The 21,854-nt window shown below is 42.8% G+C and overlaps 1 protein-coding gene across 2 annotated transcripts in view; it reads right to left on the reverse strand.

Annotated features, from left to right (window-relative positions):
- Positions 1-21,854, reverse strand: part of LOC128697990 (transient receptor potential cation channel subfamily A member 1 homolog) — a 79,504-nt gene that overhangs the window by 17,504 nt on the left and 40,146 nt on the right. For both annotated transcript variants that reach the window (XM_053789976.2, XM_070097638.1), the window contains one exon: positions 18,203-20,008. In XM_053789976.2, the coding sequence (XP_053645951.2) occupies positions 18,203-19,995 (1,793 nt within the window). In that variant the 5' untranslated portion in view covers positions 19,996-20,008. The remainder of the gene's footprint in view (positions 1-18,202; positions 20,009-21,854) is intronic.

A 21,854-nucleotide genomic window follows, 5' to 3' on the forward strand; every position in this document is an offset into this window, starting at 1 on the left:
GAAATACGATCTGGATAAAAGTCCCCACTGGACAAAATCCCCAAGAAAAACACTCCTCAGTTATAGTGCAAAATATGATAAAAAGCCCTTGAAATAGGTTAGTTTAGTTTAGCTTAGGTTAGGAAAAGTTACGTTATTAGTTATGGGTTAGCATTTCACCAGGGGTCTTTTCTCCAGGGTTTCTGTCCCATAGACTAAAGCTCCGGACAAAGGCCGGAGGCAGAGTGATAGATTTTTTTTTTATTTTGCCACCGAAGTGGCTAGTTTATTGTGCACCCCATATCCATCCTGTGGACGGTAGCGCGAGAGCATATGGATACACAAAAGGCCTAGGAACTAGGCCCCAAAGGGTTAACAGGAATACATATGGATTTATATCTACATATCTATAGTTCACTTATCTGTTACAAGCAAATTTAGGAAATTTGCTTATTATATCTGGTATCTTATTTTCATTAATGAGATATCTTGACATGTTACATAGGTTATTATACTGTCTGTCTCTGTATTCCTCAATACGTGGACAATTAAGCACATAGTTTTCAAGACAGTGACCATATGCCTGATCACATAATTTACATTTAGTTTGATCAACATCTGTGTGTCTCCCAAATTGCCAGAAGTACTTGCAACCAAGCCTAAGCCTGGCCACTGCAACATCAGTCAGTCTGTTCACATTGCACGTTGCTCTATAATCATACTTATCTATGTTCATGTTATCATAGTGAATTATAGATCTAACTGCATTCCTATAACAATCATTTTCATTGGAATGCAATCATTTTCATTGGAATAGATATGTAGATATAAATCCATATGTATTCCTGTTAACCCTTTGGGGCCTAGTTCCTAGGCCTTTTGTGTATCCATATGCTCTTGCGCTACCGTCCACAGGATGGATATGGGGTGCACAATAAACTAGCCACTTCGGTGGCAAAATAAAAAAAAATCTATCATTCTGCCTCCGGCCTTTGTCCGGAGCTTTAGTCTATGGGACAGAAACCCTGGAGAAAAGACCCCTGGTGAAATGCTAACCCATAACTAATAACGTAACTTTACGTAACTTTTCCTAACCTAAGCTAAACTAAACTAACCTATTTCAAGGGCTTTGTATCATATTTTGCACTATGACAGATATACTAAAGTTATATTCTACATTCTCCTTCTGGGTACTCTTCTTGGCTAACATATCAACTTTATCATGAAGGAGTAATCCAATGTGTGATGGGATCCATAGCAATTGTACATTAATTCCTTTGTCCCAGATTTTTGAGTATCTATACCTGGCTTCTCCAGTGAGCATGTTGTTGGAGTCATTATATGAGTTAAGAGCATTCAGTGTTGACATAGAATCAGTGATGATGATAGATTCAAGCTCAGTGTCATAGGTTAGCTTTAGCGCCATTAGGATTGCAAACAGTTCAGTTTGCAATGTAGACGCCCAGTTGTTAAATTCTTATGCCTAGTTCAACAAGTTTATTATCGTTCTTAACTAGGGAGGTGGCAACAAGACCAGATGCAGTCTTGCCAGAGGACTTTTCTTTAGATCCATCAGTGTATATTACTTGTGATAACTTATTACTACCAGCTAGGCGAGAAATTTCTTCTTGAGCAGTTGCTTTAACAAGTGATTTAAGGAAGGGATTACTAGCAATGAGCTTCTTGGGAGGGACTTGAAGGTATGTGATATTAAATGAACACATCTTCCATGGAGGGGTGAAATGCTGTTGTTGTCTACAGTGATACAGTTCATGTAGGTTATAAAACTTAATGCAATTGCACGTTTTCACAATCCATTTAAATCTGTGTGTATTTACTTCTAGACACTTAGTAAGGTTCATTGTGACAGTGTCTGGTTCCTTTCTTAACATTCTAATTCCTAGTACAGTGTTAATCTCAAGAATCCTATCACTGATACTAGAAATACCTAGCTCCTTCATCATATTAAGAACCTTTGTATATTTGGGACAACCAAGAATAATTCTGAGAGCTTCATTTTGCATTGACTCCAAATGTCGGAGGGAACTTTCTCTAGCTAATATCAACATGGAAGCAGCATAATCAATTAAGAACCTAACAGGCTATGTACATCATTCTCACGATTCTCACATTAGCACCATAGTTGGGGTTGTAGCCAGCAACAGCTTTGAGAGCATTTAGCCTATCTTTGCATTTCTTATTTAGTTGTGGTATAGAGGATTTGTTAAAGGGTACATCTACACCAAGATATCTGTAAGTTTTAACGTAGCTACTGCTTTCACCCGGCATATAGATGGGTGGGGGATGTCGTTTGCTTGTTAATATCTTTGTTTTAGAGGAAGATATTATGAGGCCTAGTTGATTACAAATTGTTTGAACTTCATTAAGAATGGTATTCATCTTCTTATGCCCTGTTGTGTGGGTCATGATGTCATCAGCATAGCTTATAGCTATATGTTTAGGTGAGGCAAGTAGAGCATTTAGGAGAGCATTAATCAGAATATTAAATAGCATGGGACTGAGAACTCCTTCCTGCGGTGTACCTAGGGACATTTTTTAGACTCACTTCTGAAGCCTTGGTAGAGGACAGAGGATACTCTATTTGACAGGTATCCTATTATCCAGCAGAGTAAGCTACTACCAATATTCATTTTGGCTAGTTCATGTAGTATAACGGTTCTGTTTGCGATATCAAATGCAGATTTTAGATCAAGGAAAGTGGTAAAACTAGTAGAGGTGTGTGCAGTGAGAAAGGTGGAAATACAGTTCTGCACACTTTTACCTTTCATGAACCCATAGAGGTAGGGGGAAAGTTGGTGTCTGATTCTGTAGTACAGTCTGTTAAGTATCATTTTTTCAAAAGTTTTACAAAGACAACTAGTTAAGGAGATCGGCCTAAATGTATCAGGCTGTTAGGGCTTAGGGATAGGCACAATAAGGCTATTGGTCCAGGAAGTAGGAAGAACGCCCTAAATGTAACTGAGATTATGCAGTGCCAACAAAGGGAGAAGGCCGATATGTTAAAATCTCCTTAAACCTGTTGCCTCTGTTCACCTACAGTAAAAAGGTACCTGGGTGTTAGTCGACTGTTATTGATAGCATCCTGGGGGATGGTCGGATAATTAATCTGAGGAACTCAAACCACCTAACGTCTCACCCAAAGGAGATAAAATATACGGTGCCCGTGGGCTGGTGGCTAAAAATCTCGCTTCACACGGCGAGGGTCCGGGTTCGATTCCCGGCTAGAGCAGAAACATTGGGCGTGTTTCTTTACACTGGTTGTCGATGTTCCCAACAATGAAATGGGTACCTGGGTGTTAGTCCACTGGTTTGGGTCGCATCCTGGGATAAAACTGACCTAAGTTGCCGGAAATGCTCTGTTTAATAAGCAAGCGGTTTTTAATATAGTAGTATGTCACTGATGTCAGCTAGGACTGTACACCTTATACGTATTATATTATTATCATTGGTACTGGAGCTCCTCTCGCTCCCCTAGCCCAGCGTCTCTCTGCCATAGCTCCTCCCACTTTATAACAATGCCAGATGGTGATTTTATAATAATAATAATAATAATAATAATAATAATAATAATAATAATAATAATAATAATAATATCTTTATTTACTACAAGTACATGTACAAGGTATACAGTCCTAGCTGACATAGTGACATGCTACTATATAGAAAGCCCCTTGTTATGCAGAGCATTTCGGGCAAATTAGGTCCTTGTCCCACATCGACACCATGCCTCTCCCTTCTAGAGTAGGGTAGGTGCCTGAGCCCGAGCCTTTAGCTCATAAGACTGTCATTCCCATTAGCCCCCTTGGGGCGGGGATGGCAGACCAGAGAGGCCTAGCTTGTGGCTAGGCCTGGGGACAGTTGGTCCCAAAGATGAGGAGGTACTTGTGCCTCCTCCCATGGGAGACTTAGGTCTCAGACACTCCCTAGAGAGGGAGCCAAGGCCGGGCCACCACTTGGAAAAGGCCCGGGCCGGGAGAATACCGGCTAATCTTTAATAATAATAATAATCCTTGTCCCAGGATGCGACCCACAGCAGTCGACTAACACCCAGGTTCCCATTTTACTGATGGGTGAACATAGATAACCGGTGTAAAGAAACACTCCCAATGTTTCTCCCAGCCTGGGAATCGAACGCAGACCCTTGCCGTGTGAAGCGAGAACTTTAGCGATCAGGCCACAGGGCATCGTGGTCTGAAAAATTAAAAAAAAAAAAAAAGGGTAAAAATTCACTTCGTGTGCTGGGTTATACTGACTGTAGTATCAACACAAGAAATGTTGTAGTGACTATAATTCGCTGTAGAAACACCGTACGAAGTTGAGACTTATAACAAAATATTGCTAGATTGTTAAAGTATTTTTGTAAGCTTAATTCATATTTTAAATATTTTTTACCGCCCGCCAGCGCGCCGGTCTTCCATCTCAAGCTTCCCTGAACGACACGTTCACAGGTGACACAGGATTAAAAAAATAACAGTAAATGTATTACTCTATGTATTACTGTAGTAAATGTATTACTCTATGTATTACTGTAGTAAATGTATTATACTATGCATTACTGTAGTAAATGTATTACTCTATGTATTACTGTAGTAAATGTATTACTCTATGTATTACTGTAGTAAATGTATTATACTATGCATTACTGTAGTAAATGTATTACTCTATGTATTACTGTAGTAAATGTATTACACTATGTATTACTGTAGTAAATGTATTACTCTATGTATTACTGTAGTAAATGTATTACTCTACGTATTACTGTAGTAATGTATAACTACATTACCATATTCATCATCATTTAACCTCATCATATAATTATTCATACCAGCTACACACATACTAGCTACACACATACAAGCCACACACATACTAGCTACACACATACTAGCTACACACATACTAGCTACACACATACTAGCTACACACATACCAGCTACACACATACTAGCTACACACATACTAGCTACACACATACCAGCTACACACATACTAGCTACACACATACTAGCTACACACATACTAGCCACACACATACTAGCTACACACATACCAGCTACACACACACTAGCTACACACATACTAGCTACACACATACTAGCCACACACATACTAGCTACACACATACTAGCTACACACATACTAGCCACACACATACTAGCTACACACATACCAGCTACACACATACCAGCTACACACATACTAGCTACACACATACTAGCCACACACATACTAGCTACACACATACCAGCTACACACATACCAACTACACATATACCAACTACACACATACCAGCTACACACGTACCAGCTACACACATAGCAGCTACACACATACCAACTACACACATACCAACTATACACATACCAGCTACACACGTACCAGCTACACACACAGCAGCTACACACATACCAACTACACACATACCAACTACACACATACCAGCTACACACATACCAGCTACACACATAGCAGCTACACACATACCAACTACACACATACCAACTACACACATACCAGCTACACACATACCAGCTACACACATACCAGCTACACACATACCAGCTACACACATACCAATTACACACATACCAACTACACACATTCCAACTACACACATACCAACTACACACATACCAGCTACACACATACCAACTACACACATACCAGCTACACACATACCAACTACACACATACCAACTACACACATACCAACTACACACATACCAGCTACACACATACCAGCTACACACATAGCAGCTACACACATACTAGCTACACACATAGCAGCTACATACATACCAACTACACACATACCAGCTACACACATAGCAGCTACACACATAGCAGCTACACACATACCAGCTACACACATAGCAGCTACACACATAGCAGCTACACACATAACAGCTACACACATAGCAGCTACACACATACTAGCTACACACATACCAGCTACACACATACCAGCTACACACATAGCAGCTACATACATACCAGCTTCACACATAGCAGCTACACACATACCAGCTACACACATAGCAACTACACACACAGCAGCTACACACATACTAGCTACACACATAGCAGCTACACACATACCAGTTACACACATAGCAGCTACACACATAGCAGCTACACACATACCAGCTACACACATAGCAGCTACACACATACCAGCCACACACATACCAGCTACACACTTAGCAGCTAAACACATAGCAGCTACACACATACTAGCTACACACATACCAGCTACATACATAGCAGCTACACACATAGCAGCTACACACACACTAGCTACACACATACCAGCTACACACATACCAGCTACACACATACCAACTAAACACATACCAGCTACACACATAGCAGCTACACACGTACTAGCTACACACATAGCAGCTACACACTTACCAGCTACACACATACTAGCTACACACATAGCAGCTACACACATAGCAGCTACACACATACCAGCTACACACATACCAGCTACACACATACCAGCTACACACATACTAGCTACACACATACCAGCTACACACATACTAGCTACACACATAGCAGCTACACACATACCAGCTACACACATACTAGCAACACACATACCAGCTTCACACATAGCAGCTACACACATACCAGCTACACACATACTAGCAGCACACATACCAGCTTCACACATACCAGCTACACACATACCAGCTACACATACTAGCTACACACATACCACCTACACACATAGCAGCTACACACATACCAGCTACACACATACCAGCTACACACATACTAGCTACACACATAAAGGCTACACACATACCAGCTACACACATAGCAGCTACACACATACCAGCTACACACATAGCAGCTACACACATACTAGCTACACACATAGCAGCTACACACATACCAGCTGCACACATACCAGCTACACACATAGCAGCTACACACATAGCAGCTACACACATACTAGCTACACACATACCAGCTACACACATAGCACCTATACACATAGCAGCTACACACATAGCACCTACACACATACCAGCTACACACATACCAGCTACACACATAGCAGCTACACACATACCAACTACACACATACCAGCTACACACATAGCAGCTACACACATACTAGCTACACACATAGCAGCTACACACATACCAGCTACACACATACTAGCTACACACATAGCAGCTACACACATACCAGCTACACACATTCTAGCTACACACACACCAGCTACACACATACTAGCTACACACATAGCAGCTACACACATACCAGCTACACACATACTAGCTACACACATACCAGCTACACACATAGCAGCTACACACATACTACCTGCACACATACCAGCTACACACATACTAGCTACACACATACCAGCTACACACATACCAGCTACACACATAGCAGCTACACACATACCAGCTACACACATAGCAGCTGCACACATACCAGCTACACACATACTAGCTACAAACATAGCAGCTACACACATACCAGCTACACACATACTAGAAACACACATACCAGCTTCACACATACCAGCTACACACATACCAGCTACACACATACTAGCTACACACATACCAGCTACACACATAGCAGCTACACACATACCAGCTACACACATACCAGCTACACACATACTAGCTACACACATACCGGCTACACACATACCAGCTACACACATAGCAGCTACACACATACCAGCTACACACATAGCAGCTACACACATACTAGCTACACACATAGCAGCTACACACTTACCAGCTGCACTCATACCAGCTACACACATAGCAGCTACACACATAGCAGCTACACACATACTAGCTACACACATACCAGCTACACACATAGCACCTATACACATAGCAGCTACACACATAGCACCTACACACATACCAGCTACACACATACCAGCTACACACATAGCAGCTACACACATACCAACTACACACATACCAGCTACACACATAGCAGCTACACACATACTAGCTACACACATAGCAGCTACACACATACCAGCTACACACATACTAGCTACACACATAGCAGCTACACACATACAAGCTACACACATTCTAGCTACACACACACCAGCTACACACATACTAGCTACACACATAGCAGCTACACACATACCAGCTACACACATACTAGCTACACACATACCAGCTACACACATAGCAGCTACACACATACTACCTGCACACATACCAGCTACACACATACTAGCTACACACATACCAGCTACACACATACCAGCTACACACATAGCAGCTACACACATACCAGCTACACACATAGCAGCTGCACACATACCAGCTACACACATACTAGCTACAAACATAGCAGCTACACACATACCAGCTACACACATACTAGCTACACACATACCAGCTACACACATACTAGCTACACACATAGCAGCTACACACATACTAGCTACACACATACTAGCTACACACATACCAGCTACACATATACCATCTACACACATACCAGCTACACACATTCCAGCTACACACATACCAGCTACACACATACCAGCTACACACATAGCAGCTACACACATACCAACTACACACATACCAGCTACACACATAGCAGATACACACATACTAGCTACACACATAGCAGCTACACACATACCAGCTACACACATACTAGCTACACACATAGCAGCTACAAACATACCAGCTACACACATACCAGCTACACACATACCAGCTACACACGTACCAGCTACACACATACTAGCTACACACATACCAGCTACAAACATACTAGCTACACACATAGCAGCTACACACATACCAGCTACACACATACTAGCTACACACATAGCAGCTACACACATACCAGCTACACACATACTAGCTACACACATACCAGCTACACACATACCAGCTACACACATACTAGCTACACACAAACTAGCTACACACATACTAGCTACACACATAGCAGCTACACACATACCAGCTACACACATACCAGCTACACACATACCAGCTACACACATACCAGCTACACACATACCAGCTACACACATACCAGCTACACACATACTAGCTACACACATACCAGCTACACACATACCAGCTACACACATACCAACTACACACATACCAGCTACACACATAGCAGCTACACACATACTAGCTACACACATAGCAGCTACACACATACCAGCTACACACATACCAGCTACACACATACTAGCTACACACATAGCAGCTACACGCATACTAGCTACACACATAGCAGCTACACACATAGCAGCTACACACATAGCAGCTACACACATAGCAGCTACAGACATGCCAGCTACACACATACCAGCTACACACACAGCAGCTACACACATACCAACTACACACATACCAGCTACACACATAGCAGCTACACACATACTAGCTACACACATAGCAGCTACACACATACCAGCTACACACGTACTAGCTACACACATAGCAGCTACACACATACCAGCTACACACATTCCAGCTACACACATACCAGCTACACACATACTAGCTACACACATAGCAGCTACACACATGCCAGCTTCACACATACTAGCTACACACATAGCAGCTACACACATACTAGCTACACACATACTAGCTACACACATAGCAGCTACACACATACCAGCAACACACATACTAGCTACACACATACCAGCTACACACATAGCAGCTACACACATACTAGCTACATACATACCAGCTACACACATACTAGCTACACACATACCAGCTACACACATAGCAGCTACACACATAACAGCTACACACATACAAGCTACACACATAGCAGCTACACACATAGCAGGTACACACATACTAGCTACCCACATAGCAGCTACACACATACCAGCTACACACATAATAGCTACACACATAGCAGCTACACACATAGCAGCTACACACATACTAACTATACACATAGCAGCTACACACATACCAGCTACACACATACTAGCTACACACATAGCAGCTACACACATACCAGCTACACACATACCAGCTACACACATACCAGCTACACACATACCAGCTACACACATACTAGCTACACACATACCAGCTACACACATACTAGCTACACACATAGCAGCTACACACATACCAGCTACACACATACTAGCTACACACATAGTAGCTGCACACATACCAGCTACACACATACTAGCTACACACATACCAGCTACACACATACCAGCTACACACATACTAGCTACACACATACTAGCTACACACATACTAGCTACACATATAGCAGCTACACACATACCAGCTACACACATACGATCTACACACATACTAGCTACACACATACCAGCTACACACATAGCAGCTACACACATACCAACTACACACATAGCAGCTACACACATACTACCTACACACATAGCAGCTACACACATACCAGCTACACACATAGCAGCTACACACATAGCAGCTACACGCATACTAGCTACACACATACCAGCTACACACATAGCAGCTACACACATACTAGCTACACACATAGCAGCTACACACATACCAGCTACACACATACCAGGTACACACATAGCAGCTACACACATAGCAGCTACACGCATACTAGCTACACACATACCAGCTACACACATAGCAGCTACACACATACCAACTACACACATAGCAGCTACATACATACTAGCTACACACATAGCAGCTACACACATAGCAGGTACACACATAGCAGCTACACACATAGCAGCTACACACATAGCAGCTACACACATAGCAGGTACACACATACCAGCTACACACATACCAGCTACACACATACCAGCTACACACATACCAGCTACACACATACTAGCTACACACATAGCAGCTACACACATTCTAGCTACACACATACTAGCTACACACATACCAGCTACACACATACCAGCTACACACATACCAGCTACACACATACCAGCTACACACATACCAGCTACACACATACTAGCTACACACATAGCAGCTACACACATACTAGCTACACACATACCAGCTACACACATACTAGCTACACACATTCCAGCTACACACATACTAGCTACACACATACCAGCTACACACATACCAGCTGCACACATACCAGCTACACACATACCAGCTACACACATACCAGCTACACACATACCAGCTACACACATACTAGCTACACACATAGCAGGTACACACATACTAGCTACACACATACCAGCTACACACATGCTAGCTACACACATACCAGCTACACACATACTAGCTACACACATACCAGCTACACACATACTAGCTACACACATTCCAGCTACACACATACCAGCTACACATATAGCAGCTACACACATACCAGCTACACACATAACAGCTACACACATAACAGCTACACACATAACAGCTACACACATAACAGCTACACACATTGATAAATTAGACACATGTGCAACTCTTGGGTATCTTTATTGAGGAAACGTTTCGCCACACAGTGGCTTCATTAGTCCATACATAGGAGAAACTTGAAGAACAGGAGGAGAATGAGGTAATCAGTCCCTCAACCTTGAGTCGATGTGTTCAGTCCATGAATCTTGAGTAGAATACGGCAGATGAGCGGAGAAGCAGCTTATAAACCATATGGCAGGAGAGGTGTAGCAGTCATAGGTGGTGTCACATTTGTTCAATGTGGAAGTAGGTTGTGCCCAAGAATTAGGCAAGCGAAGAATTCCTAAGTATTAAGATCCCAAGAAGTTGCAGTGTCTGACAGGTTTGTAGATGAATGGTTCAGAGAACCGACATGTTGATAAATTAGACACATGTGCAACTCTTGGGTATCTTTATTGAGGAAACGTTTCGCCACACAGTGGCTTCATCAGTCCATACATAGGAGAAACTTGAAGAACAGGAGGAGAATGAGGTAATCAGTCCCTCAACCTTGAGTCGATGTGTTCAGTCCATCAATCTTGAGTAGAATACGGCAGATGAGCGGAGAAGCAGCTTATAAACTAGCTACACACATACCAGCTACACACATACTAGCTACACACATAGCAGCTACACACATTCTAGCTACACACATACTAGCTACACACATACCAGCTACACACATACCAGCTACACACATACCAGCTACACACATACCAGCTACACACATACCAGCTACACACATACCAGCTACACACATACCAGCTACACACATAGCAGCTACACACATACCAGCTACACACATACCAGCTACACACATACTAGCTACACACATACCGGCTACACACATACCAGCTACACACATAGCAGCTACACACATAGCAGCTACACACATAGCAGCTACACACATACTAGCTACACACATAGCAGCTACACACATACCAGCTGCACACATACCAGCTACACACATAGCAGCTACACACATAGCAGCTACACACATACTAGCTACACACATACCAGCTACACACATAGCACCTATACACATAACAGCTACACACATAGCACCTACACACATACCAGCTACACACATACCAGCTACACACATAGCAGCTACACACATACCAACTACACACATACCAGCTACACACATAGCAGCTACACACATACTAGCTACACACATAGCAGCTACACACATACCAGCTACACACATACTAGCTACACACATAGCAGCTACACACATACCAGCTACACACATTCTAGCTACACACACACCAGCTACACACATACTAGCTACACACATACCAGCTACACACATACCAGCTACACACATACTAGCTACACACATACCAGCTACACACATAGCAGCTACACACATACTACCTGCACACATACCAGCTACACACATACTAGCTACACACATACCAGCTACACACATAGCAGCTGCACACATACCAGCTACACACATACTAGCTACAAACATAGCAGCTACACACATACCAGCTACACACATACTAGCTACACACATACCAGCTACACACATACTAGCTACACACATAGCAGCTACACACATACTAGCTACACACATACTAGCTACACACATACCAGCTACACATATACCATCTACTCACATACCAGCTACACACATTCCAGCTACACACATACCAGCTACACACATACCAGCTACACACATAGCAGCTACACACATACCAACTACACACATACCAGCTACACACATAGCAGATACACACGTACTAGCTACACACATAGCAGCTACACACATACCAGCTACACACATACTAGCTACACACATAGCAGCTACAAACATACCAGCTACACACATACCAGCTACACACATACCAGCTACACACGTACCAGCTACACACATACTAGCTACACACATACCAGCTACAAACATACTAGCTACACACATAGCAGCTACACACATACCAGCTACACACATACTAGCTACACACATAGCAGCTACACACATACCAGCTACACACATACTAGCTACACACATACCAGCTACACACATACCAGCTACACACATACTAGCTACACACATACTAGCTACACACATACTAGCTACACACATACCAGCTACACACATACCAGCTACACACATACCAGCTACACACATACCAGCTACACACATACCAGCTACACACATACTAGCTACACACATACCAGCTACACACATACCAGCTACACACATACCAACTACACACATACCAGCTACACACATAGCAGCTACACACATACTAGCTACACACATAGCAGCTACACACATAGCAGCTACACACATACCAGCTACACACATACTAGCTACACACATAGCAGCTACACGCATACTAGCTACACACATACCAGCTACACACATAGCAGCTACACACATAGCAGCTACACACATAGCAGCTACACACATGCCAGCTACACACATACCAGCTACACACACAGCAGCTACACACATACCAACTACACACATACCAGCTACACACATAGCAGCTACACACATACTAGCTACACACATAGCAGCTACACACATACCAGCTACACACATACTAGCTACACACATACCAGCTACACACATACCAGCTACACACATTCCAGCTACACACATACCAGCTACACACATACTAGCTACACACATAGCAGCTACACACATGCCAGCTACACACATACTAGCTACACACATAGCAGCTACACACATAGCAGCTACACACATACCAGCAACACACATACTAGCTACACACATACCAGCTACACACATAGCAGCTACACACATACTAGCTACATACATACCAGCTACACACATACTAGCTACCCACATAGCAGCTACACACATACCAGCTACACACATACTAGCTACACACATAGCAGCTACACACATAGCAGCTACACACATACTAACTACACACATAGCAGCTACACACATACCAGCTACACACATACTAGCTACACACATAGCAGCTACACACATACCAGCTACACACATAGCAGCTACACACATACCAGCTACACACATACCTGCTACACACATACTAGCTACACACATACCAGCTACACACATACTAGCTACACACATAGCAGCTACACACATACCAGCTACACACATACTAGCTACACACATAGCAGCTGCACACATACCAGCTACACACATACTAGCTACACACATACCAGCTACACACATACCAGCTACACACATACTAGCTACACACATACTAGCTACACACATACTAGCTACACATATAGCAGCTACACACATACCAGCTACACACATACCATCTACACACATACTAGCTACACACATACCAGCTACACACATAGCAGCTACACACATACCAACTACACACATAGCAGCTACACACATACTACCTACACACATAGCAGCTACACACATACCAGCTACACACATAGCAGCTACACACATAGCAGCTACACGCATACTAGCTACACACATACCAGCTACACACATAGCAGCTACACACATACTAGCTACACACATAGCAGCTACACACATACCAGCTACACACATACCAGGTACACACATAGCAGCTACACACATAGCAGCTACACGCATACTAGCTACACACATACCAGCTACACACATAGCAGCTACACACATACCAACTACACACATAGCAGCTACACACATACTAGCTACACACATAGCAGCTACACACATAGCAGGTACACACATACCAGCTACACACATAGCAGCTACACACATAGCAGCTACACACATAGCAGGTACACACATACTAGCTACACACATAGCAGCTACACACATACCAGCTACACACATACCAGCTACACACATACTAGCTACACACATACCAGCTACACACATACTAGCTACACACATAGCAGCTACACACATTCTAGCTACACATATACTAGCTACACACATACCAGCTACACACATACCAGCTACACACATACCAGCTACACACATACCAGCTACACACATACCAGCTACACACATACCAGCTACACACATACTAGCTACACACATAGCAGCTACACACATACTAGCTACACACATACCAGCTACACACATACTAGCTACACACATACCAGCTACACACATACTAGCTACACACATACCAGCTACACACATACCAGCTGCACACATACCAGCTACACACATACCAGCTACACACATACCAGCTACACACATACCAGCTACACACATACTAGCTACACACATAGCAGGTACACACATACTAGCTACACACATACCAGCTACACACATGCTAGCTACACACATACCAGCTACACACATACTAGCTACACACATACCAGCTACACACATAATAGCTACACACATTCCAGCTACACACATACCAGCTACACATATAGCAGCTACACACATACCAGCTACACACATAACAGCTACACACATAACAGCTACACACATAACAGCTACACACATAACAGCTACACACATAACAGCTACACATATAGCAGCTACACACATACCAGCTACACACATAGCAGCTACACACATACCAGCTACACACATAGCAGCTACACACATACCAGCTACACACATACCAGCTACACACATACTAGCTACACACATAGCAGCTACACACATACTAGCTACACACATACCAGCTACACACATACCAGCTACACACATAGCAGCTACACACATACCAACTACACACATACCAGCTACACAAATAGCAGCTACACACATACTAGCTACACACATAGCAGCTACACACATACCAGCTACACACATACTAGCTACACACATAGCAGCTACACACATACCAGGTACACACATTCTAGCTACACACATACCATCTACACACATACTAGCTACACATATAGCAGCTACACACATACCATCTACACACATACTAGCTACACACATACCAGCTACACACATACTAGTTACACACATAGTAGCTACACACATAGCAGCTACACACATACCAGCTACACACATACTAGCTACACACATACCAGCTACACACATAGCAGCTACACACATACTAGCTACACACATACCAGCTACACACATACTAGCTACACACATACCAGCTACACACATGGCAGCTACACACATACCAGCTACACACATAGCAGCTACACACATAGCAGCTACACACATACTAGCTACACACATAGCAGCTACACACATACCAGCTACACACATACCAGCTACACACATACTAGCTACACGACTCAAGAAATCGTAATGACACGATTGCAAACAAACCATCCCCCGTCCGGGATTGAACCCGCGGTCATAGAGTCTCTAAACTCCAGCCCGTCGCGTTAGCCACTAGACCAGCTAGCCACAATAAGATTCACCCAACTAGGTATATTTCTACACCATAGGAAGGTTAGCACAGGCACCTCTGTGACCGTCCGTTCAAACCCGGCCGGAGGTATGGTTTATACTAGCTACACACATACCAGCTACACACATACTAGCTACACACATAGCAGCTACACACATACTAGCTACACACATACTAGCTACACACATACCAGCTACACACATACCAGCTACACACATACCAGCTACACACATAATAGCTACACACATACCAGCTACACACATACCAGCTACACACATACTAGCTACACACATAGCAGCTACACACATACTAGCTACACACATAGCAGCTACACACATACTAGCTACACACATAGCAGCTACACACATACTAGCTACACACATACCAGCTACACACATACTAGCTACACACATAGCAGCTACACACATACTAGCTACACACATACCAGCTACACACATACCAGCTACACACATACTAGCTACACACATAGCAGCTACACACATACTAGCTACACACATACCAGCTACACACATACCAGCTACACACATACTAGCTACACACATAGCAGCTACACACATACTAGCTACACACATACCAGCTACACACATACCAGCTACACACATACTAGCTACACACATACCAGCTACACACATACCAGCTACACACATACCAGCTACACACATACCAGCTACACACATACCAGCTACACACGTACCAGCTACATACATAACAGCTACACACATAACAGCTACACACATAACAGCTACACACATAGCAGCTACACACATACCAGCTACATACATAACAGCTACACACATAACAGCTACACACATAACAGCTACACACATAACAGCTACACACATAACAGCTACACACATAACAGCTACACACATAACAGCTACACACATAACAGCTACACACATAACAGCTACACACATATCAGCTACACACATAACAGCTACACATATACCAGCTACACACATACCAGCTACGCACATACCAACTACACACATACCAGCTACACACATACCAACTACACACATACCAACTACACACATACCAACTGCACACCTAGCAGCTACACACATACTAGCTACACACATACCAGCTACACACATACCAGCTACACACATACCAACTACATACCTAGCAGCTACACACATACCAACTACACACCTAGCAGCTACACACATACTAGCTACACACTAGCCCCACTTTGGTGCAGATTACATTCTTAATTAAGATGACAAGTATCCTTAAACACTGTATTTATCTGAGAGCAAAATACGAACCTCCACCATATTTCATCAACGTGAATGATGCTATTAATATATTCATGAATATAAATATAAATAACTAGTTGAGCTGATATCCCCCGTACATATATAAATATAAGCTTGTTAGTATCTCATTTAAGACTTATTCATAGTTTACTTACAGTCTGTTGTTCTCCATCGCTTTCTGGATGTAGTTATGAAACCAGTCTATCAGTTCCTCGTTGTCATTTTGGTAGGGAAACTTTAGGAGAAATGTGAATACATTGTCGTGCTTGTTTTCAAAAGCTCTGTTGAGAGGCAGTCTTCCCCTGTGATCTTTAACATAAAGTGAACCCTTATCGCTGGCAACCAACACCTTGCAACATTCCAGTGATCCTGAAGAGGCTGCAAGGTGCAAAGCAGTGTCATCGGTATCATCTTTAATCCGTTGAGGTATCTCTTTTTTACAAAGAAAATTCACAACGTTGATGTAATCTTTAACTGCTGCAATATGGAGTGCTGTTTGACCATGTATGTTAATTGCTGATAAACGAGCTCCTTCACGTACAAGTATCCTGCACACATCTGCTGATCCATGACGAGCTGCAAGGTGAAGAGGTGTTTCCTTTCTGTCATTCTCTTCATTTACTTTCACTTCAGTATTTGCAAGAAGTAAGCAACATATGCGTGTATTTCCTCTCTCAGCTGCCAGGTGAAGAGGTGTCATTCCCCCCGGGCACTGTACGGCAGGTGATGCGCCATTTGTAAGTAATATATGGACACATTCTACAGCCTCTCTTATTATCGCAATATGAAGTGGGGTGTAACCCTCATCATCTCTCTTATCAAATTGTTTTGTCAAATTAAAATGTGTAAACAGGTATTTAACGCACTCTGTCGAGTTTTGTTTGGTTGCATAGTGAAGAATATTTCTGTTATCATTATCCACAACAAATAGATTAGGTCCGTTATGTTGATCAACAATATGCAGGTCATCTCCACACTGGTGACATGCGGTATGCAGGTCAGGTTCATCCTGGTGATCTGTAACATGTAGGTTATCTCTACTCTCTGTATCTGTAACATGCGGGTAAGCTTTATTCAGTTGTTTTACAGCAACCGGGTCCGTTCCGTTATGTTCATCTTCAGTATTCAAAGTCGAACATTTCTTCACAAGGAAGTCTAAGCAAACAGACTTCCTTTTTCCAGCTGCTGCAAGAACCGGCGTCGTTCCCATCTTATTCGGAATATTTCGTTCAGCTCCCATTTTAAGAAGTACCTCAACTGTGAATTTAAACCCTCCAATAACAGCATAATGCAGAGCAGTGTTTCCTTCCCTGTCTTGCTGATTTATGTTTGTACTTTTCAGTTCAATACAGCATAATCGATGACCTCTCATAGCTGCTAGCATGAGAGGTGTTTTTCCATTCCTCAGCGTTGCATTTAACTGCTTTTCTCTGTCGGCAGCATCACTAGCATAAGACAGAAGTGCTTGGCAAGACGCCTGAAAGCCTTTCTTAGCTGCATAATGCAGTGGTACATGACAATCTTTATCCCGCAGTCTGACATATGCACCGTGTTCCATCAATACAACTAGTACTTCAGTATGATTTTCCTGAGTAGCAATATGCAAGGGAGTCATTCCTTTATCATTTTTTGCATTTACTTTGATTGTTTTAAGTTTGAGCAGCATCTTACATATATCTTTCCGTCCCTCTTTTGCTGCAAAGTGAAGAGGAGTGTCATACGACACATTTTCTATGTTTACATTCAAATCGGGACATTCAAGAAGACGTTCACAGCAGTCAATGTGACCCTTAGATGCAGCATAATGTAATGGAGAATGACCAGTGCCGTCTTGTGCATTGCAGTCTCCACCGTTATTTAGGTAACGATCAAGACTGCCTCGCCTTCCACTCTTGGCCGCTGTAAACATATTATTTTCTTCCAGGAATACAGATATATCTTCATTCATTGTGTCATCAACCCTGTAGAAAAAAAAAATATTAGTACATTTATTTCATTTTAAGTAATGAATGATTTATCCATCAAAATTTTTGAGGTTTTGGTTCACGTGGCGAGATGTGACAAATTATGAAAGTGCGTTCTGATGTCCAGGCACCAGCTGTCTGTTCAGGCACCAGCTGTCTGTTCAGGCACCAGCTGTCTGTTCAGGCACCAGCTGTCTGTTCAGGCACCAGCTGTCTGTTCAGGCACCAGTTGTCTGTTCAGGCACCAGCTGTCTGTTCAGGCACCAGCTGTCTGTTCAGGCACCAGCTGTCTGTTCAGGCACCAGCTGTCTGTTCAGGCACCAGTTGTCTGTTCAGGCACCAGCTGTCTGTTCAGGCACCAGCTGTCTGTTCAGGCACCAGCTGTCTGTTCAGGCACCAGCTGTCTGTTCAGGCACCAGCTGTCTGTTCAGGCACCAGCTGTCTGTTCAGGCACCAGCTGTCTGTTCAGGCACCAGCTGTCTGTTCAGGCACCAGCTGTCTGTTCAGGAACCAGCACTCTGTTCAGGCACCAGCTCTCTGTTCAGACACCAGCTGTCTGTTCAGACACCAGCTGTCTGTTCAGACACCAGCTGTCTGTTCAGACACCAGCTGTGTCTAAATCTCTACATATTCATGGTTGAAACGACGCCGTAAATATTTTTTGCAAAATTTAAAGTATTGTTTTGTTACCATTTAAGGTAAACAACGGCTGCTAGCTGCCAGTAAGACAAAATATTGTTAGGTAAGACACATATGCAACAGTTAGGTATCTTTATTTTGAAACGTTTCGCCTACACAGTAGGCTTCTTCAGTCGAGTACAGAAAAGTTGAACATCAAAATGGTATACAATACCGACAGGTTGTTAGGTAAGACACATATGCAACAGTTAGACAACTTTATTCCGAAACGTTTCGCCTACACAGTAGGCTTCTTCAGTCGAATACAGAAAGTAGGCAGGAACAGTAGAGATGTGAAGACGATGTAATCAGTCCATCACCCTTGTAGTCGTAGAATTTGAGGTTGTCAGTCCCTCGGCCTGGAGAAGTTCAGTTCCATAGTCAGGAACTATGGAACTGAACTTCTCCAGGCCGAGGGACTGACAACCTCAAATTCTACGACTACAAGGGTGATGGACTGATTACATCGTCTTCACATCTCTACTGTTCCTGCCTACTTTCTGTATTCGACTGAAGAAGCCTACTGTGTAGGCGAAACGTTTCGGAATAAAGTTGTCTAACTGTTGCATATGTGTCTTACCTACAGAAAAGTTGATAGAAGCAGAAGAGACTTGAAAACGATGTAATCAGTCCATCACCCTTAAAGATTTGAGGTGGTCAGTCCTTCAGTCTGGAGAAGAGCATTGTTCCGAAGTCTGAAACAAATAAAGATACCTAACTGTTGCGTATGTGTCTTACCTAACAACCTGTCGGTATTTTATACCATTTTAATGTTCAAGACAAAATATTATAAGAAGATGACGGAGCGCTAATGTTATATAAACATTGTAGAAGACAAAAGACGAAGGTTTAAGGTGGAAGGAAGAAAAGTTGATCTGGAAGAAAGGAGTGAGAAAATGATAAGGAAAATGAGGAGAGTGAAAGGCAGTCTCTCAGTGCTGAGAATCCATACGTTTTCACGACCACTGTAGTGAGTGACAGCGTGAGTGACAGTGAGAATGACAGTGGTGAGTAAATGTGCGAGTGAATGAGTGGGTGACTGCAATGAGAAAGTAAGTTTATTCAGGTATACATAAATACAGTTATATAGATTATCATACATAGCAGCATATGTGTAGAGAACCTGGGATAAATCTAAACAAATCAGACAATGTGGCTTGCATAT

Source organism: Cherax quadricarinatus, chromosome 58, assembly GCF_038502225.1.
Source record: "Cherax quadricarinatus isolate ZL_2023a chromosome 58, ASM3850222v1, whole genome shotgun sequence".
In the NCBI taxonomy this organism is placed as follows: Eukaryota; Metazoa; Arthropoda; class Malacostraca; order Decapoda; family Parastacidae; genus Cherax; species Cherax quadricarinatus.